At 55.1% G+C, this 19365-nt stretch overlaps 2 protein-coding genes across 2 annotated transcripts; both read left to right on the forward strand.

Moving 5' to 3' along the window:
• Nucleotides 1–1481: 1481 nt before the first annotated feature.
• On the forward strand, nt 1482–3823 carry CGGC5_v007495 (Kelch repeat-containing protein; the record flags this gene model as incomplete). Its single annotated transcript, XM_032034166.1, has 3 exons — nt 1482–1728; nt 1806–2496; nt 2551–3823. 3 exons carry the CDS (start codon nt 1482–1484, stop codon nt 3821–3823), a joined length of 2211 nt encoding a protein of 736 aa, XP_031886666.1.
• Nucleotides 3824–15814: 11991 nt separating this feature from the next.
• On the forward strand, nt 15815–16900 carry CGGC5_v007496 (uncharacterized protein; the record flags this gene model as incomplete). The annotated part of the gene is made up of 2 exons (XM_032034168.1): nt 15815–16026; nt 16339–16900. The coding sequence occupies 2 exons, from the start codon at nt 15815–15817 to the stop codon at nt 16898–16900; spliced, it is 774 nt and encodes a 257-aa protein (XP_031886671.1).
• Between the last annotated feature and the right edge of the window lie 2465 nt (nt 16901–19365).

Here is a 19365-nt window from a genome sequence, read left to right on the forward strand (position 1 = left end):
GATCATGCAAATCAATAGAGCTCCAGAACAACCGATGAGTCGAGGGTGCGCTACCCTTAGAAGAGATAGACATCAATGGGAAGAACGAAACCGCGCGGTTCGGTGGAAATCTTTCCTTGGCCACTGAATGGAAACTTCAACTCCAAAGTTCGGACCCAACTGTTCGGCGTCAGAGCCCTGCCATCCCGCTAATTAGTCAAAAGTGGTTGCTACTGCTCTATCCTTCCAACGGCTCCCGCCCGCGTCGTGAACTACTATCTCACCCAGCCAACAAGCGAAGTCGCGCTCCTCTTTGAGCCGTCGGCCTCAGCCCTGCCACGCCCATTGCCGGATGCAGGATCTAGTGCCATGTGGCTGCCCGAACTCCATCCCATCCGGAACTTTGCTCCAGTGAGCTGAAGCGGGACTCTCCAGACCACTTCTCCAATTGGACCTCGTACGTACCGTTCACAAGCTCTAGCTTGAGCCGCCTTTTCTCTAGACACAGCGTTAAGGCCGCGTTCGTGTTTAAGCCTCCACGGACTTCCCGTTTGTCTGATTTGCTACCACTTCATTTTTTTGGCACCTGAGTCTCCCGGGAGGCTGACGCAGCTGCAGCGCAAGCCATGAAATCCCATCTACGTGCCTGCTTAGCAGCTGCTTCACCGCAAGTTGTCTCAAACGTTGTTCGTCTGCCTTCGCGGCATGTTTGGGCGTTGGCATTGGGCTCGGAAACCCCTGGTACTCAAATATTGGACGAGCTATTGATCCTCATAATAGGAAAACTACAATCATCGGAGTCGATGATCATCTCGATCTAGGCCTTGTCCTGCTTGACATTCAAGGCGCCTCCCCGTCCCCCACTTGACCCGGGAGTCAGGTTCACTCACAACCAGACAACCAGAGTACCAAACGTGGCAAAGCAAGCTACATCGATAGAGGCATGGTGTCCCGGGCTAGAATTCCAGCTGTCTCGCTGTTCACATCTGGTCAGCCTCTGGCTGCAGCCGAGCCGCCGCCCGTCTGGATCCGGTCTGGCTTCATGCCTTCTGGTCGTGGGGTTGACTGGCACTCCTAGCTTGCCAAGCCTGCGCACTCTCTTGTTCCCGATTCAATTCTTTGTCTCCGAGCTGGATCATATCTCTGGGCAGACCTAGCCTGAACTCCTTTCGTGGGCAGTTCCGTTATTTTCTGGAGGTTTGCAATCCTTCTGCGTCTTCAACCTTGGTCGTGTTCCTCGTCACATTTCTCCCTTGAACCACGTTCATCTCCGCGCAGCATTCCATTGCTCGCTCCTACCAGACGATCTTTCCTTTCTAGTTTGCAGAAGTAATACGCTATCCACGAGCCGTACTTCTCTGGTCCGCAGAACAATTCATCTTCTTCTCGACTATTCGTTTCCTATTGATCCCCACTTACTTTCCTCCCTTGCCTGCCGTGCGTTCGATACACCCCGTACTTTGAACTGCCGACTGGACGCCAAATAATTGCATATTTTCACAATGGGCCCGTCCCCAGACCGGGAGGGATCGACAGCCCGGGATGGAGGAGTGTTAGGGGTCCGATCAAAGACGTCTATGCTATGTGCGTCCGTTCTGTTACTCGTGGCACCGGCCATCGGACAACAAGATCCCGTCAACAATTTCTGTCGTCGATTCGGGCACCAGACAGCTGTTGTAGACAGCAAACTGTACATCGATGGGGGGCTCATTAACTGGAACATAAACGAGAATCCGAGTAACTACTCAAGTACGTCCACTTACCGTCGCTGATAGTTCAACCTAAAAAGATCGCATAGTTCAAGAAGTCTCGCTAACACCATTCAGATCCATGGCTCCTCTATCAAGACCTCTCCCAGTCAGCCCCCAATGTGGGTATGCCGCCATTATTTGCGAACCTCTCAAAGAACGGAACAATCCCCAACACCAATGGCGGTGGCCTATGGGCCGATGGTGTCAACAAGCGTCTCTATCTGTTTGGCGGCGAGCACAATGCCGAACCCCCATCCCCATTCAATCTGTGGTCGTATGATATCATCAATAACTATTGGACATCATACGGCACACCACGGTCCGGCATTCCCATTTCAAAAGTCAGCTACGGAGCTGGTGTGTCTGTCGACACGAGGGGTGAAGCGTACTACTATGGCGGCTGGCTTAGCAACGCCTCCGTCGCGGGATGGGGAACAGGTCCACCAGTTGCTACTAACGGGCTCGTCAAGTACACCATGGACACGAACAGCTGGTCGAACAATACTGGCCCAGACAACGTCCGCCGCGCTGAAGGAAGTCTGCATTACATACCTGCTGGAGGCGGCGGGATGCTGGTCTACTTTGGCGGCATTCAGGATTTCAATACGAACGGAACAGGGGAGGGTCAGCCGATGGACACAATCTTCATGTACGACATCCTGAGCAGCAGATGGTACACGCAAAAGGCGACAGGCCAGATCCCCGAGATGAGACGGCGTTTCTGCGCAGGCGTCACATGGTCGGCGGACCAATCCTCCTACAACATGTGAGGCTCTTTCTTTCCTTCCTCCTCTAATCTCCATCACTAACATGTTCAAAGCTACATGTACGGCGGAGCAACGGTCCCAGGAGTCCTTGGCGCAGGCTACGACGACGTCTACGTTCTCTCCCTCCCAACATTCACATGGGTCAAGATGTTCCCTTCCACAAACGGCACAGGCTCGAACCCTCACCATTCTCTGTCCTGCAACATCGTTCCAGGCCGCGCGCAAATGATCATCATCGGCGGAACCTTCCCTTCATCCAACGACTGTGACTACCCCGTGCAATGGGGGACACACAACGTCGACCTTGGCAAACAGAACAAGAACAAGAGCATCTGGGACCTCTACTCCCCGAATAAGACGACATACTCGGTTCCAGATGAAGTCATTGCCGTGATAGGCGGCAACGGCAATGGCGGCGCAACAAAGACATCTCCCGCAGCCGGCTGGAATACCGCAGACCTGGGCCTCATGTTGGCCGACCAAGCCGAAATCACGCTCAGGACACCCACCCGCATGGTCTCTGCTACATCCGCTCCATCCAGTGGCTCGTCCCTCTCTACCGGTGCGATCGTCGGCATCGCAGTCGGAGCTGCCGCCGTCATCATCCTGCTCGGCTTGGCCTGCTTCTGCCTCATTCGTCGCCGCCGTAGCCAGCAATATCACAACCCTCCCAACTCGAGCTCAGGCCAACCATTCCATACGCAGACACAAAGCATGTCTGAAGCTTGGTCCCCACCGGCAACGCACCTGAGCCCAGCGGCATCGCCATACTCACCTCCTTACCACCCCTCCCCTTTCACACCACCACCGCACTCCCCTCCGCCGCCGCAATCCGCACAAACGGTCCCGCCTTACATGGGACCGCCCGTCGAACTCCCGTCCGAGTCTCCAGCAGTCGCAACAGCTCTTTCTCCCCCACCGCCGCCCTCAGGGGGGCACCATTCCGGTGCGACGACAGCAGCAGGCTCCTCGATGACGCGCTCGTCCTCGGTAACCTACCCCCCGCAACAAGCCTACTTTCCAGACCCGGTGACCTTGTCGAACCAAATACAAATCGACGCCAATGGGAACATGTGGGTGCCGCAGGTGAGCATGGTTCAAGTCGCGTCCGGAAGCCATCCGGGTAGCCAGCACGGGACCCCTCCGGTGTATACGCCGCCGATGGGAGACCGAAAATCACCGGCGGCGCATCCCACGCCTCCGGTGGAGGTCCAACCGACGCCACCAGCGGAGTTGCCCGGGTCGCCGCAGGAGCTGAGCGCGGACCGGGATGATGATCGGGCGGGTGGTGGGAATTCGAGGCACCAAACATTCTATAACAGGTGAAAAGGGCCTTTGACGATGTATATTTGGGTACATTAGCGAGAGCATGCGTGACTTGGGTCAAATGTGTTTATTGTCACGAAGTCAGTCCTACAAAGTATTTAAGCCTGCTGCTGTTTCTCTTTCCTTTGTTTTTACGAAAAGATTCCACTCGGAGTTTGGATGAGGCGACTGGGATTGGGGGCGTCAAGGGCGCAGTGTGATAACTGATGGGGAGGTAATGCGAGGTTTCAATACATACTTTCCGCCACTCCTGTTCCTTGGAGAGGATGGTGAATTCTTTCCCGTAGCTTTGAAGCTCATATCCAGCGATCTCTCACAATACTACGAGACTCGGTTACACTTCAGGAGTCGGATGTCATCATTTGAACAATACTATCAGGGACAAGAATGGTATCCCAATCCTGTATCTAGCACCGTCTTCCATGATCTCTTGCGGATCGAGGCCGCTTTGACAACGGCTCTACTGCTTCATCATATAAGTGTACGCGCTGGTACTGTCTCGAGGAAGTAGGATAGGCGGTGCGTTCCCCTATACTGTATGTGTCTTAGACCAAGTGTTGGCTTCAGAGATCCAGATTGGCAGACCCTTCAACGAGATCCCGGAGAAGAGCATATCGCTTGGGCTGAGAAGGAATATTCGTGGAAGTTAGAGGCCCCTATCGATGCACGTTTCAGCAAGCTATTCCGGACCTAAGGTCCCGGTTGCTTTATCAATGAGTCAACGTGGGAAGATGGTTCAACAGTAGGGACATTCTCTCCCGGCACACTAGTTACCATGGACCAAGTAGGGATCATCTACAGCAATACTGAACGTACCCTCTGACACCAAGACCAAGACGCAAGAGTTGCCTGCGTAGTCACACCATCCGGGTCTCTCTCTGAGGTCATCAGGGTCCAGGATGACGACGACGCGACGACCCAGGGTCCGAGAAAGCCAAGCCTTTCTTGCGTCCGATGGGGCTACGTCCCCTCCCACCGACTCCGTGACGTTGGCTCACAAAGGACGTCTTCGTCTGCCCAAATGTCACGATGATCGGTGATGGTGTCTGTGTCACAAGAGCGCACTGTAACACAATGTACCGTTCATTAGCGAGGTAACCAGCGAAGCACGCGATTGCGATTGCGATGCCGTTGGCGCTTTTTACGTGATGGGAGTGCCAATGCACAATGTCTTGGTCGCGATTTGACTTTGGGACACAAGAAGAAATCGCATCATATGGAGGTCGCGTGACGAGACGGACACCGCGATGCCGTTTCTCTCGCTTTTACGGATCGCCGGGGAAAAAGCCACAAAACAGACTGACAGCGACTCCCCTGCTTGTAAGTTTTTTTAGATTAAAGAAAGAAGAAAGGATGGGCTAGATCATGATGTGGATGTCGTGCTCGCAATTGAGGTGTGGGGGGCGGCGCCTAATCCAGTGATGCGAATACGGCGGCGCGTTGCGTCTTGGACGCTTGGGTGTTCTTTCTTTTCTGCTCTACCTAATATTTTTCCTTTCTTGCCCAGTCCCTGCCTCGACCCCACGATTCGTCATTGCAGGGGCTGCGTAGAGTGATCGCCGCAGTTTGTGAGTCAAAACTCGACGACATTTTGGCAAGATCAGAGACACGCGGGCGGGTACATCAAAAAAAACTTACGGTGAAAATTATAGGCGATAATACCGCCGTACGACCCGAGGTTCTGAATCAAACCCTCGGCACCGAGGATGTCCGTTACACAATGCGTGTCTTTCTCTCGTGGAAATGAACCTGAGAGAAGCCAACCCGATATCGCTCGCCGGTCTTCGCAGAGCGAGACCGGAAGGGAAGTGTGCTCGGGACCATTGCTAGGGGATCAATGACTGGAGTTCACCTTACCTCAAGGGGACCAACCGCACCCGCTGCGTGGTCCAGGCCCGCAGGCGTATGCGGTATGCCACATGGGAAAGGCGCCGAGCGGACGTGGCCCAACGGCGACGACGACGACGTCGTCGTCTTTGTGGTTCCCGGGGAGCAGGCAAGAGGGTCGCCGTACGCAGACTGCAGGCCGCAGTCAACGACGTGGGCGGGGAGGATTGCGGGATAACGAAGGCCGAGGGATGTTTGTTGGCGGCTGACGCCAACATGCAGCATCACTGGGGATAATTTCAAAAATCGGCGAAAAGAGCCATCACACCGAGCATGGACTTTCTGCTCTGGCTCTTTGCCAAAAGTCGTTGTCAAACAAAGACCTTTGGGCAATCAGGGTCCCCACGTTCCCACGATATTCAGATATGGATGGACCCCGGACGGGTTGAAAGAGGCATAGCGGCTTGAGGATCGTCTGCTTGCTGCTGCTGCTGGTACTGGTTGCCCACTCCCACTTCGCAACCACCCATGCTCTCGACAGGGGGGCAAGACGCGGACGACTTTGCAGTTGCGGTTCGTCCGCGTTCCCGTGTCTGACTCCATAGATAAGAAGAACAGGCAGGAGAGGCCGATGGGCGTATTTCTCGTGCGTGAACCAGAGATCGTGGCCGTCCCGCGTTCATGCCGAGGCCATCCCGAGCCATTCTTCGGCCCTAGTACCTGCAGACGGTTATGAAAGGCGCAGCCCATGGTTTGAAGCTTCTTCAAAGACGGGATAGGTTGGTTGGGCCGGGGGCCAGGGAGAGAGGCAGTTTCCGGGTCGCCCATTTTGTCTCGTTGCATCGCAGGTGGGATATCCGACTTCCGTGAGGTGTGGCGCCGTTGGTTGGTGGTCGTCTCTTCCCCTCCGCCTCGAGCGGACTCTTGCTGCTGCATATCCGCACACCTCTTCGCCGGTCCTAATTTACGTTATGGACGAATTGGCTTTCAGGGAACGGCAGCAGAGAAAACTGGTTGTGAAACAAGTAGACGCAGTTTAGAAGCTCTCAGAGGTCCCGGATGTCGTTATCTTGCATGAGAAGTTCACGATCCAAGACGGCGTTCAAAGGGCCTGCATGTTCGTCGAGAGGTACCCACACCACAACCGCATGGGCTGGTCCCGAAAGTATCCGACCCAGCTGTCCATCTCTTGGGTCGCTTCCAAAGAAGAGGCGTGGGATGATAGTCGAAGGCAATTGGGTCGCCAGCGGGAGATTGAGATCCAGCACGTTGGTGAGCCAGAGGCTGTATTGCGCTTGTTGTGTCTTGCTGGTGAGTATTTTCATTGTTCTGAGGCTGTAAGCGAGATGTCGTCAGTTGCTGGCCCGTACAACAACCAATGGCGAGCCTTCTGCCATGGTCCGTGAGCAGAACCAAGACCAGAATTGGTCTACTGTCTTGACCGAGGCGCTCGGCCGACGTCGTGCATGGTGAGCTCGCAAGGTGACGCGCGAGGTGAATGAGGCTCGTGGAGTTGTGACCTCCTCGACTCACCTTGATGGCGGCGCTTGAGAATCCGCCTCGCATGGATTGGGGCACTATCGGGACCGAGACACGGGATGGCCTTTCTTTTGCGAGGGGCACGGGTGTGCTGAAGACGTGGGATGCCAGCTGGGAGAGGGAGAATGGCGCGCATATCGCAAAGGCTGCCGCCGTGAGCCGGAATGGCATACCGAGGCGGCAAGTCGATTGCGAGCGTGGTGTGCAGTTGTCAATCTCGCTGCCTCGGACGGCAAAATGTGGATTTTACCGCGTCCAGATTCCCTCTCGAGACTCGGATGCATCGACGTAACCCTCCCTTGCCAGGCTGGCGGGAGACGGAGGCCCAGACGGCATCCTTTCTCTTGATTGCGTCGTCAATCAACTCTGATAACTCTGATAACATTGAGTGCAGGCCGAGAAGGGATGGACCCCCACGCGGAGTTGCAGGTTGTGGTTTAATTGAGCGCATATGTATGCCCGGTCTTGCGTGGTGTAGAGACGGCGGACGGGGTGGGTTGAGTTCCTATCCATGCGACTTGTCAACCGCCGACTTGTCTGGCCCAGCGCGCGCCTACGCGGGGTTGCGAGCGTCAGGCAGAGACAAGACGACACACAACCGTCCCTCGACTAAATTGCAACCCCCTCTCGCCCACGAGCAGGAGCTGCCCGTATCGAGCCAGTCGCGGGAATGCGAGAGTCTCAGTGGTGGTGTGTCGACGCAGCTGGCTTGAATCGCATGTCGCGAGATATGCGATCATGTCTAGGAGGGGAAAGTGGCAGCGGAAGGGACCTCTCGTTGATTGCACGACAGCAGCCGGTTGCATAGAGCTTGCCAACTCAATTGGGTAGTTGATCACGTCGATAGCAGACAGCGATATGGCGACATCCAGTTGCCAGGTTGTTTATGGCAGAGAAGAAGGATCCCGGGCGGTTGAAGGACGCGGCGTCAGACGACATGTCTTTGCTGGATTCGGCCGAGCCCAAGCACCGTCCACGTTGCGCCGGTGAAGCCATCAGCGCAGCGCAGCTCAGCGGCCCAGACTTGCGGTTGTGAGTCGTGTAGCGTCGTATCTGGCCGTCGTCTTTAGTTGTGAGGGGGAGATGATAGATGGTGGTCCAGAAGGATGTGATGGGACACTCAGATGCCATTGGGTACCCTGGGGAACATGGCTAGAACGGCAGTTGCGATCGAGAAGACGACCCCGCATCGAAAGGGGGTGAGACAGCGATGAGCACCACCAGCTGGAGAGAACAATTGATCAACGCGACACAATGATCCCCCCGTCCGTTACGATGGCTTCGCATCTGACGGTGTGAATAATTGAACGGTCTACTGGTGTGACGACCGACACGGTACATGGGGGTGCGGCCTTCCAATGGGTAGGGTCTTGGCCTGGGTCCGGCGGTGCGTTGGGTCTGGGCCGGGGGATCGCCATCTAGCGGATTGCCCGGGTGGGAAGCGGTGCTGCTTAGTCAATTGTGCTTTCGCTGTGCATGAGCACGTTTCTTGTTGTTGCCCGTCGTCACGAAGCCATGTACGTGATGTTGCCATGTACTTTCACGACAAACAATGTACCGGCATAGGCCGTTACAACTGATGTGGGCTGGTGGTAACCTGTACTGTTGCAGAGCCATATTCAAGACATATTAGACGGCGGATTCGACATTCTCATCAGCCAATGTAGTCTCGACGTCTCCAACCTCGATGGACACGTCCCAAATATGTTGAATAATCGGATCTCCATCTGCTAGGTAGGGGTTTTCTTCTTCACACGGGCAGACGGGAGACAGGGAAAAAGGCAATAGGATGAGAAAACCAAAAACTTACGACGATCAGAACAGCAGCTCAACCCCCCAAGGCGAGCACTACCCCATGCCCATGTGCTGGTTCCCGTGGTTCCTAGCCAAAGAATTTCTGGACCTTGGAGCTTCTTGCAATACAACTTGCAGCGTGCAGCTCCGGGTTACAACAGAGAGAAAGAAAATTTTCCGTCGGCTCCCTCGCCGGACGAGCCTGCGCCTGGGATCGCCCCGCTATACGAACCACAGGAAGGGAACAAAGGGAAACGAAACGCGCATCAATGCTGTGGGTGTTACCGTAACTGCCCGAGAAGAAGAAGAAAAAATTGAATTGGGTAATGGGGCGTACTCAGTTGCCTCTGGCCATACACGATGCAAACACGTGTGTTGCGACGGAAGGTATCGTCCATGTCGTTACGTCTCAACGTGGATGAAGCGGCGGTTGTGGTAGGTGGTTTGGCTGTACCAAAGCAGAGGTACCTTCCCACCAGCCCAAGGTACCTCAGGTACTTGTGGCGCCTACTGGAGGTGTCCGTACTGCGTAGACGAAGTCCAGACAAGGTCCTTGAAGCCCTGGCAGAAACGGAACCGGGAGGGAAGGAAACAGGCGGGGCGCATTTTGGGGCTCTGGACTGCGGTGCCGTGTCATTGAGTTCCCTTCCAAACTTCTCCTTGCCTTCTTCTCATTCGTCCAGTGCTCAGTCCTGCTACCCTTTTCCACATTTCATCTGTTTTTCTGCCTGTGCCCTGTCTGGTTGTGGCATGCAGTGGATTCCATTGTTTGGCGGAGCGTTGCAGTCTTTGTGCGTTGTTCTGGGAAAAACGGAGTCTCGTCCTGGTTGTGTTGCGGGCGACGGAGTGAGGGCCGAAGAGGTCCACGGACAGTGAGAAAAGGGGTGTGAGGGACGACGGCCAGACCAGACAAATGGGGATCTTCCACGGGACCCCAGGTCGGTGTCGCCAAAAAAACTCAAAGAGGCCTGGACGATGAGCGCCGGACCGCCCAAGCTTGCAGCGCCGTTCGGGAAGCATGACGCCTCCAGGGGACTCAGGGCCTCTGTAGGGTACATCCATTCCCGCTGTGGGGACGATCCTCCATGTGAATAGAGGCAAGCCTTGGACGACCGGGCTTCCGGTGGCTCTCTCTCCTGAAGGTCCTCCTGAGAGTCCTGACTCCTGAGAAAAGATGGCCCCCAAACCAAGGCCTGAGACTTGCTTGTGGGAAGCTGTCGGTCAGAGGTCTAGTTCCCTCCAGTTGACCGTCTTTTGTGGAGTTGTTTTGAACTCTGTGCGTTTGTCCAACCCAAGCCGCAGCAGCTCTTTCGGGGGCCCCTTCGTGGGGAAACGTGCTCAAGAGAGTGGATGGGGTGATGTGAATGTGAGAAGAGCACTATGAAGTGGTGAACGAACAACCAAATAATATGGGGTCCTTCTGCGTTTGCGACTGACTTTTGCAACAGACACCGCGGCAGCAGCCAAACACGGCTGGGTTCGGGGAACACGGCGCTGTAGCATAGCAGCGGGACCCTCTCCAGCCCGGGCTTTTGGGAGTTGAGTCTCCAGAGTCTCCAGAAATTCTCTTTCTCTCTCTGCCGGGTCACACACAAGCTGCAGTGTCGTTGTCTCTGGGTCCTCGTTTGTACCTGCCCATTCCCACACCCAACTTACTAAGGCAAGAAGGAGTCAGAGGACCCGCCATGGGCTGATAATAGAGTGACGGGGACTGTTTGGCGTCCCGTCTGTTGTTGCCCTTTGACGAGAACTGCAACATCCAGGGACGTGCCTAAACTGAAAAAATTGGAACTGCGTCACGGCGGGTTTTTTCCCTTTCGCAATTGCATCATCCCTCTGAGTCTTTTTGAGGGCTATTATCGCAACCTGCCTCGGGCCGGCTGATATTACATAACGCGCTACTCTTGTAAGTGCCGCCCAGTACCCGTTGTTTGCGGGCGTTCAATTTGCACTCCTGAGTCATCTGGAAGGGAGGGAAAAAAAAAAAAAAAAAAAAAAAAAGGCTCAAATGCCTCATGGAACGACGCGGTGGCGGCCAGTCCCAATGAAGCAGCTGGCAAGATGCTGTACCGTCTCTGCCTTGGCTTTTTGAGTTGAGACACTACGTATGTACCATGCTATGCCATATGCTATGCCATGCCGCTCAAGCGATGGAAAGTTAGAGAAGATTTGACGGTACCGATGCAAGGTACCTCTCACGTTCATGTGCGTGTGTGTTGTTAGATTTTTTCTTCTTCCCTGGTTCCTTCCTTATGCACACGGGACGGCTTCCATCTCTCCATAATATGGGGTACGCAGCAAGGCACCTTGCATCCAGCTGCGCGAAGCCGACTGGCCGTCGCCAGGGACTGAAAAGTCGCAGTGTTCATGCGGATGGAGTCCCCAACATATGATCACGATCGATGATGGGCGCGCGGCGCGGGCATGGTCACAATGTCCCCTTCCGTTCCATCTCCACCGCATCAAGTGCTTGTTCTCTGCTGCCCACTCGTCATCTGTCGGGTGTTTTTCATCCAAGGACTTTGGACGGAAGCCGTGTCTTCAATGTTTGATGTACCGCTTGGCTCGTCCTCAGCCGGGCCGGTACATGTAGTGTCTGAGGGAGCCGACAGCGAGGCCGTAGAGGTTTCGACTTACATAAGGCGCTTGGAGTGCAATGGCCGGGATGCAGGATGGGGGATGGGGATGGGACGGCTTCTACGGTCTACCAGCTCAGAGCTCCAGCAAGGAAACGACCCAAACTTCTAGGTTGTCGCTACTTGCACATCTTAGCTAATAAGGTGCCTTCTGTGATGCAACAAGTCAGTCGTCCATGCAGCCAAAGCTACCTACCTTACCTCTGCCCGTCGGCGTGCACTCCGGCCGCCACCCACCTACCACATTGCAGCACGGGGAGCCGTGGCCGTGGGTGAGAGAGTTAGCTAGTGATGGAGTGAGCTGATGACAGAATTGCGAAAATGATGCATCGCAATGGCAACTGAGCCCCCTCGGCTCGCGTCAGGCCTGGGGGGAGACTGGTTACCTTACTGCGTACCTTAGGTACCTTAGCTTGCTTCCCACACAGTCTAGTCCTTCGCAAGGCCAGTCACCTGGCCACACCTCACCTCACACCTTGGCTTTTTGTCTGCGCTCTGCTGTCCAACAGATGCCCTCAAGCCCTCCCACCCCCTCGGTGACCTGACCTTGATCTCAGGGCCTTTTCGCCATTGCCCTGTCAGACTGGAGGGACCAGAGGGAGCAAGCAAGGTACTGTACCCCGTCCTGCATGCCGCTGCATTCTGTGTCCGTACCTGACATTCTAGTTTCGATCATGTAATGATGGAGGGGTCGTGGCTAGATTCGTAATCGCAGGCTTGAATTCACCATCCACCGTTGACCGCCAGAGGACTCTGCTCCGGCCCTGACCCTGAGTACGTACCCTGCAGCCTGAGGTGGGAAAGGTGCAGAGGTACTCCGGGTCGTCGTAGGTAGTCGCTGGAAGTACTCTTCTGATGCTACCCGTCCCCAGACTCGTTCGGCAGCATCGTGCATCACCTCTGATTTCCCTCTCGCTTCCCCATATTTTGGCACTATTAAAAGCCCTGCTTGGCCATTCTGCCCTAGCCCGAAAGCGCCTAGCAGCCCTTGGACGTGGTCCCCGCCAGTCCACTCTGCGTCTCCGCCGCAAGAGAAACCAGACCACTTCTCTCTTTCTCTCTCCAGTGAAGCAAGCTCACCCACCTCGCCGACAGGGGGTCCGGATTACCCAACGGAGCCTTTCGAAAGACAGGCTTCCCCCGTCCACGCGCAACCTCGCAACTGCGCCAGAGGGATCGAGAGCAGAGAGGTACCTGCCTGACCTGACCTGACCTGACCTGACCTGCCTGCCTCGCATCCTGCCCACTGCAGAGAGAACAAACACAATCCCCGTGATGACCTGAGCTCTGGGGGCGAATTGCGATATAAGCCTCGGACCCCGATCTTGAAATCTCGATCTGAGAGGAGACAGGAGGGAAGGAAAAAAAAGTCAGAGATTTCTCGCTAGTGAGCCGCATTCCTCGACACGTCAATAAGTCGGTGAAGGAAGGAGAGGAAGGAGTAAAAAAAATAAAAACTTTCAAAGACCAAACGAGGATCAAAGAATTCCCAACCAAATTAGTCTGCACACGAAAAAAGACACTCGCACATCGCGTTTAACCACACAGACGTCAAAGAAGAATACCTTTGGGCTAGACATTATTCTCCGGTCTCACGTATGCGAGAGACAAACCCGCCGCCATTCATTCCTCTCGGGGGCCCTTGCTTTTCTCCAATTCGTCCAACGCCGCTTGGGAGCAGGAACTTTTTCTGCTTGGCGAGGAACTGGACAATGAAGACATTGGAGAGACAGGGCCACAGCCTACCCAACGCACACGCGCGCTTTCTAAACAACTGGAACAACAGGTCAAAGGATAATTTGAAATGGAAAGAGGGAAGGTCATCAGGGTATCTGCAGTGTGCTCTGTTGTCTCTGGCAGCATGCTACCTTGCGGCGGCGACTAAAATTGCGCGTTTCTGCACTTGTGACTTTGCCTCTGGCAGCACAGTGCTCTCTCTCTCTCTCTCTCTGCGCAGAGCAAAAAAAATAAATAAAAAAAATAATAATTAAAAAATTGGCCGTCTGTCATGGGCAAAGTTGAGACGACGGACGAATCGGCGGCGCTGTGCAGAGTCGATTGGCTGAAGGCCCGTCCGCACCCCGACATCTCCGCTTTCGGCGAACCCACGGCCCTGCTCGTCCTTGCGTCAATCCGAGGTACTCTTTTTGCGGGCAATGTACCTTTCTCTCAACCGGGCTCTTGCCTGGGTCCAAGGTCCAGGGAACAGACAGCGAGAAAGGGAAAGGGAAAAAAATACCCATCTCCAAGGGAGTGAGCAGAGTACCTCCATAGTATCCGTAGCAGTAGCTGCACTCTAGTAGCACGACAACGGAAAGAGTCACACTCGTCAAGCGGCTCCATCCATCCCCAGAGACCCCGAGAGAAAGCAGCAACAGCTTTGATACAAAAGCAGATCGTCCTGCAGCACTACAAATAATTCCCGAGCCCTCCCGTCCGTTTCCAGAGCCTCTCTTTCGCGTTTTCCCGTATCAGTTCGGACTACGAGGTATCTCGGTCATCAGTCATCATTCTCATTCTCATTCTTCTCTCTCTCACCACCTCACTCTCTTCCTTTCCTCTCTCTCTTAATCGTCTCACTCGAGGCACACATACCTGACCAATTCGTGCTCTGCTCCAACAAACTCCGACTACGCCCTCCGCTTCTCACTCCGACTCTCACTCCGACCCTTGGCTTAAACCCACCGCCGAACATCAACGACGACGGGACCAGACCGACATCCCAATCCACATCGACATCCGCAAAGTAAACCGCAAACCACTTCGCCTTACCTCAACTTCCCTAGCTTCCTTTTTCTCTCTCGCTGCTAGCTAGCCCTGGTCCCCGCATCCGCACTCCTCTCGCTCTCGTGTGTCGTCATCGTGCTTCCAGCCAGCGCATGTTCGTTGCTGCACCCGCTGTTTAATTAAATCTCGAAAAAAGCACCCGGCCACGGCCCATCCCTGGATCGAGAAACCACTACCACGGTGCAACTTGGCGCTACAGACGCCCGCCTTGCCCCCGGCTTGTTTACGACTTACACCAAGCTTGCAACCTCTCACTATCTTACCCTTACCTAGCACGGCAACATCAACCACCGTCAGCTACAAGCCTCTCAGCCGAGTTAGCCCTCGCAAAAATAGAGCGCTCATCCGGCCATCCTTCCTACGGGCTAGCTAGCACCACCACGGCCGCCCAGCACCTCATCCGCCTGGGCTTGAACACCGTCTGTGTCAGCGGCATCTCGCCGAATTGATAATTAGATAGGAACCTGTTCCTTGGGTACGGGCATTCATAAAGGCGTATCAGCCGCCCGCACACACGCTGCTGCACCCGCTACCGCTCGCATCCTCACACACACACGCTCTCACACTACTCACCCACTCACTCACTCACTCACACACATACAAACAACACACACCCATCACTTATCAGCTCGGTCAAATACCTACCAGGCCATATCCACACCCCCAGGCAAACCCGCCGCTATCTATCAGTTCCCATCACCAAGGCGCCTTAGCTATTGGAAATAAGGCACACCACATCAGGCGTCCCCTGCACTTGCGGCTGCTCTCGACCCCTTCTTAATCCTCCCAGCACCCGCTCCGACCTGGCTTGTCTGCGGGGGGAAACTTGACTCTCCAACGAACGGGCAAACACAAAAAATCTCTTCAGCGGCATCGCGCAACGGTCCAGACCTTTTTTTGCCACTCGGAACGCGTGAGAAAGCAAGGACCAATTTCCTGCATTCCCATACCCAAGGCCACCAACAGGACGGCAACCCGTAACACACAATCCCCGTTTACGAAAATTTTTCACGAGAGTCACCAACTCGATTCCTTCACCTCCACGGGGTTTTAAACTGGGTCTTTCTGTCTCTGCTCGTTGCCAAACCCGACGGCCGAGACAGCACGGGCAACCACCTTACAGTTGTGTTGGTGTCAATCATCGCTCGTTAGGGGAATTGCACGGCGCCTACCCCTCCACCAAACCACCACCATCCCCGCTTATCTTCCTCCGCCTGCCACCACCGACACAGGCTCCCGCTGCATCACAGGCACCACTGACTGTCTGGGAGACGACAGACAGTGAGGACTTTCGACTACAAGAAAGACCCCTGCCAGCATAGCATTGGCTTTCTGACCTCACCTCCCGATCTATCTCTCTCTCCCATATACTCACACACACACACACACACACACACAACAACACACAATGCATCACAGTCGCAGAAAGTCCGGCAACACCTCCATGACGGAGAAGACCGTTACCGCCACTGATCCCTCCCGCTATGGCAAGCGCCCAACAACACTCTCCCGACGCCAAACACCTGTCGCCGCGCAAAAGCTGGGCAAGAGCCACAGGGACCGCGAACGCGAATGGCAGGACTCGTGGGACGATGACCGTGAAAGCTTCCCTCAGTTTTGGTATGTAAACATGATCTGTCTTTCTCTCTCCCTGCTTCACCTCGGCCCTTCCTTTCTTTCTCTTCAGCCTGGCGCAAGTGGCTGCTCGCGCCATGTTCTAGACTGGCAATCCCCGCAGCAGCTCCGTCCTGTTCTACGCAATGATCTTCCATGGCTCGCTGCAGACGGTTTCCCTCTTCGGGAGTGCTGCAGTGTCACGAAGGACGCGCAGCTCGGGGCGTCACCCATTACCCCGTCTTCCGAGAAGCCTCTCAAACCCATCTTGTCTTTCATGACTATCACAAACACTCCCGCTGACTGGTTGTGTTCTAGCATGACGTGCGAAAAGCAATTCGTGCCCCAAGACGTCAAGACGCTGTACTGCTCAGAAGCGTGCCGCCTCCACGATCAGCAGAGCGCATCAATCGGCAGGAGTCACAGCCAGGTGCACCAGAGTCACTACCCTTTCTACGCTGCAGGCAACCCCGAACCGAGAGACATCGTCCCCCGCGCCTCGCCATCGAGGCCCAACTCGATGCACTTCTCCCCGCCCACGACACCAGGTGCCACCAGCGGTGCTCAGTACTCGTCTGCCATCTCCGCCCTGAGGTCGCTCAGCATCCGCCCTCCCAGCCCGCCATCCCCCACATCCTCGCACCCTAGCAGCTTGTGGCCCTTCACCAAGAGCAGCGCCGCCAGCCCCAGCTCCTCCTACAACCGCAGCGGCAACGGTTTCTTCCCCGCGACCTATGACGGTGGTTACGCTTCCACCGGTTACGCCTACAACTACAGCTCCAGCGGCATGGATCGGCCGCTGCCGACGCGGAGACCCACTGGCCCGGGCTACTCGAGGCCGAAAAGTATCGAATTGGTGACACCCATGGTCGGTCGCTAACGCCCACCAAAAGGGCTTGGGGAGGGCTTGGGCCACCAGACACACATGGTTGTGGACTACCATCCCATTGGCAACGCACGACGACATCGGGGGCGGAACTGGCGTATTGTTCGGCGACCTCCCTTCGCACCCGAACAGGTGTACAGCGGGGGGCCGACGGGGGCGCTCTCAAGGGCTTTCTCCTCTCGTACTCGCCTGTCCACCCCAGCCCCCAACGCGGGGTTAGCGTCGATTTCGAGCGCCGGAAAACGCGGGGGTTTAATTTACGGGATGGACGACGGCCGATAAGGGGGAGATTCGATGCCAAACTTCAGCTTCTGTTTTGTTTGCTGCTCCTCCTGCTTCGGGTCGCCACATTTCCGAATCATCCGGCACTCACTTTTCTCCAGCCGATCTCATTCCAACACCACCCTCGTCCCTTTACCCCACGAAAATGACGCTTTGACGCGCGTGGAGAAACCAGCATGGTGGAAGTCACTAGTGTGGGGATTTGCCAATTTGCGCATCTGCGGCGTGTTCTCATCGGTCATGTGAGCGGGGGAGGAGCAAGGGAAGGGGGGGATCACACACTCAAAACACACAAAATCGGGGTTGCATTGGCATAGGCATTGATTGGCATTGACACAGCGAGTTATTGGGGATATTGCCTGTCTGGATTTCGAACCGGCTGTTTGGTACGCCATACCCAACTCATCACGGAGGATCTCAACGACATCTCCGTGCCGGGGTGGGCTGTGGCCGGGAACGATTCATGACGGGGGAGTTTTCTTATTTTTTTCATCTTCTCTGAGCGTTGCGCACGTATTGTGTGTCGTTCGCGCCATCTTGAAAGCATATTAGAAAGGCGGGCATTTACGGGTCTCCAGCTTTTGCATGAAAGGACAACGGGTTCTTCAGGTTATTACTCGGGCGCATTTTTGTCATCATCATCATGACCTTGGGACAGGAGGCACATGGCGGATACAGTACTCCCCCTCCTCTCAAAACGACCATAGTCTAGCTTTTTATTGTATGTATCTCATTCCGCGATCTGGGTATATGTCTCTAGAGCAGGCATAACCCGATTTCTCAAGGAACAAAATATGAATCACATCATAATCATGTTTGTTTGTGTATAACCGGATTGTCTGGTGTCTGTCTCACTCGTACAGCGCGCGTTGAGAGTGTATGATTGGTGAATAGCGGATGCAGACACACACGCCTAGCTACCTAGCATCAAGCAACTAACTCGTGCATCCGGGGGTGTGAGGGAAGGAAGATACCTGCTCTACCGGTCATGGTATCAGTTCCACACTTATCTGAACCTGCCCACCTCCGCAAGACCCATTGTCGATCTATCTCTGTTTTCTGTTCTTTCTTTTTACCCGGACGAGACATGTATGGAGTGATTGGCCCCGCGAGTGATGTGCGCAACTGACTCGGCGGTGGGTTCTTGCGGGAGATGGACAGGAGTAACCTACCGTTGAGACGGCAGCGCAGAGGACGGTTGATGGACAATTGGGGGTGGCCCAGGGGTGGTGGGAAAAGGTGTTGCGCGCACTGTAGGATTTTGATATTAATTGGACACCCGTTTTTGGGAGGAGGGAATCCTTGGTTCTGCTTGGGTGTTTGCTGTGCCGCTCAGGAATACTATAGAGAGAGGTCTGGACCGCTTTCTTCCCGGGCCCGAGGTTTTGCTGAGGTTGTACAACGTGCTTACGGATGGGGGATGATGTATGTGTGTGGTCTGGTTGGTTGGATGGCAGGTGGTGAAGGATTATTGTGCCTGTGTGGGGGGAGGTAGTGTTGGCGCCGGGCGATTTCCGATATTAGAGACCACACTACGTGTGATTGTGCTATGTTTTGGGAGAGCTCCTGGATTGGGGGTGTGAGGTCGGGATTTCCCATCACGACGACCCTTGGGACGCGTCGAGGCTTGCGGGCGCGGGAGAACTACGGAGTGGGGTTTGGGGAGGGGGAGAATGTGTGTCCCGGGCTGTTTGGCAATTTGGGAGGTCACTTTTTTGCGTGGGGCTTGGCTTTTCGTTTTGGACGATCGTGAGGAGCAAGATCTGGGGGTGGGCTCTTTTCTCGTCACGTTTGGGGTGGGCGGTGGAGACAGTCACGATTCGGGAATATGGGGGTCTCGAAAGAATATGGGATTATACTGTATGGATGGCTTCCGAGGTCTGGCATGCCGAGTCAGGTGGGTTTGCTACATTTGCTCGCGGGATGGTGATTATGTGTATGGGCACCTAAAGTCAGATGAGTTGGTTGATTGAGGTTGAGGCGAAGTCGGCCAAGGGTTAGGTGTCCTATGACGAAGTGGTTTACGAAGGTCTCGTGCGTGTGTGTTGACGATCGTGGTGATGACTTTGGCTGACGTACGGGGGTTGGGTGTTGTTTGGGGGCGGTGTAGGTCCGGTGAGCGGGTTGAGGATCCAGGTGAGCGGAGAGCACGCCGCGAGCCGCGAGCCGTGAGCCGT

The sequence above is a fragment of the Colletotrichum fructicola genome, assembly GCF_000319635.2.
Source record: "Colletotrichum fructicola Nara gc5 chromosome Unknown KSG_Nara_v1_contig04, whole genome shotgun sequence".
Classification (NCBI taxonomy): Eukaryota; Fungi; Ascomycota; class Sordariomycetes; order Glomerellales; family Glomerellaceae; genus Colletotrichum; species Colletotrichum fructicola.